At 61.6% G+C, this 1694-nt stretch overlaps 1 protein-coding gene across 1 annotated transcript in view; it reads right to left on the reverse strand.

Annotated features, from left to right (window-relative positions):
* MTA1 (metastasis associated 1) overlaps nucleotides 1-1694 on the reverse strand; it is a gene marked incomplete at its 5' end in the record, with an annotated part of 29298 nt that overhangs the window by 19443 nt on the left and 8161 nt on the right. Inside the window, one exon of the mRNA XM_015566732.1 lies at nucleotides 569-766. Coding sequence (XP_015422218.1) covers nucleotides 569-766 — 198 coding nt within the window. The remainder of the gene's footprint in view (nucleotides 1-568; nucleotides 767-1694) is intronic.

Consider the following 1694-nt stretch of genomic DNA (forward strand, 5'->3'; position numbering starts at 1 on the left):
GCCTCTGGCCCTCGGGATGGGCCGCCTGCCACCCCATGGGCTCCTGGTCACGCCCCCACCCCCCGCACAGACACAGCCAAGAGCGACCCCAGGCCCCTCGTCCTTTCTGAGGAGGGCAAGTGTTTCAGGAGACGGGGCGGGAGGGCCCGAGGGTGCTGGCCCACGTGAGGACAAGCCCCGTGCTCCCGCGTACACACCCTCAAGGGACACACGTGGAGGACACGGCAAGGGGAGGTCAGCTGGTTAAAAACACCAAGCAGCCTGGCTGGCTCGGGCTGAGTGTCGACCTGGGAACCAGGAGGTCCCGGGTTCGATTCCGGGTCAGGGCACAGGCCCGGGTAGTGGGCTCGATCCCCAGTGTGGGGCGTGCAGGAGGCAGCCGATCCATGATCCTCTCTCATCACTGATGCTTCTGTCTCTCTCCCTCTCCCTTCCTCTCTGAGATCAACAAAAATCTATTAAAAAAGAAAAAGATGGTGAGGACCGTGACGCCCAGCCCTGACCCCACCCCGGGGCGCGCGAGGAGCCGTGACGGCAGGGATGCGCCTGCGGGGCTGAGCGCACTCACGAAGTCCTGCTGGATGTCGGTGAAGTCCTTCCCGTACTTCTCCAGCGCCTCCTCGAACAGGCTGGCCTCCGAGGCCGACCACTCCTCCATCTCGTCCCGGCACAGCACGGGCCCGCCCTGCGGCACCAGCGCCGAGATGGCCTTGGCGACGTCGTACACGCTCCTGTGCAGCGTGTCCATGGCGTGGAACTGCGGCGAGACGCAGGGTCACTCGCCGGGCCTCCCACACCCCTGTGCCCACCCAGGGACACGGGGACGCCCCCCTCCAACAGAAGACAAGGAGAGAGCCCTGGGGGTGCTCAGGAGTGAGGGGGGCAGTGATGAGGGTGGGGATGGGCTGGCCAGGCCTGGGCGGGGGGTCACACCCAGCATGGGGAGCCCCGGTGGGCGATGGACCTAATTCTCGCTGCCACACCCCTCCCCCAGCTGGTGCAATGACTCCAGGGAGAGAGCGCCCAGGCAGGGCAGATGCTACAGCCATGGGGTGGGGGGCAGAGAGCTGTCATGTCCACTGAGGGGAGGGTGTGTGTGAGTCTATGTCTGTGTGAGTGTGTCTGTGTGAGTGCCTCTGTGTGAGCATGCATGTGTGTCTGTATGTGTGAGCATAAGTGTGAGCGTGCATGTGCCTGTCTTTGTGTGTGTGTGTGTGTGTGTGAATGTCTCTGTGTGCACGTGGGTGAGTGTGTGATTGTGTGCATGTGTGCATCTGTATGAGTGTGCATGTGTGTGTCTGTGTGCATGAGTGTGTCTGTGTGCAAGTATCTGTGTCTGTGTGTGCATATGTCTGTGTCTGTATGTGTTCGTATGTGTGACTGTGTGCAAGTGTGTCTGTATGAGTATGCGCGAGTGTGTGCAAATATGCATGTCTGTGTGAGTGTGAATGTGTCTGTGCGCGCGTGTGTGTGTGTGAGTGTGCATGTGTGTCTGTGAATGCGAGTGTGTCTGTGTGAGTGTGTGTGTGTGTATGTCTGTCTGTGTCTGTATGTGAGTGTGTGTGTGTACATGTGTATGTGAGTGAGGGACCAGGTGTGAGGACGTGTGGGCCCCGGGCAGGGGCCCCTCCCATGGCGGGTGCTGGACCTGCAGGTGCCCTGGGTGGTGGTGCCTGGCCTCAGCTGCCCACCCG

Source organism: Myotis davidii, unplaced genomic scaffold (genome assembly GCF_000327345.1).
Source record: "Myotis davidii unplaced genomic scaffold, ASM32734v1 scaffold472, whole genome shotgun sequence".
Classification (NCBI taxonomy): Eukaryota; Metazoa; Chordata; class Mammalia; order Chiroptera; family Vespertilionidae; genus Myotis; species Myotis davidii.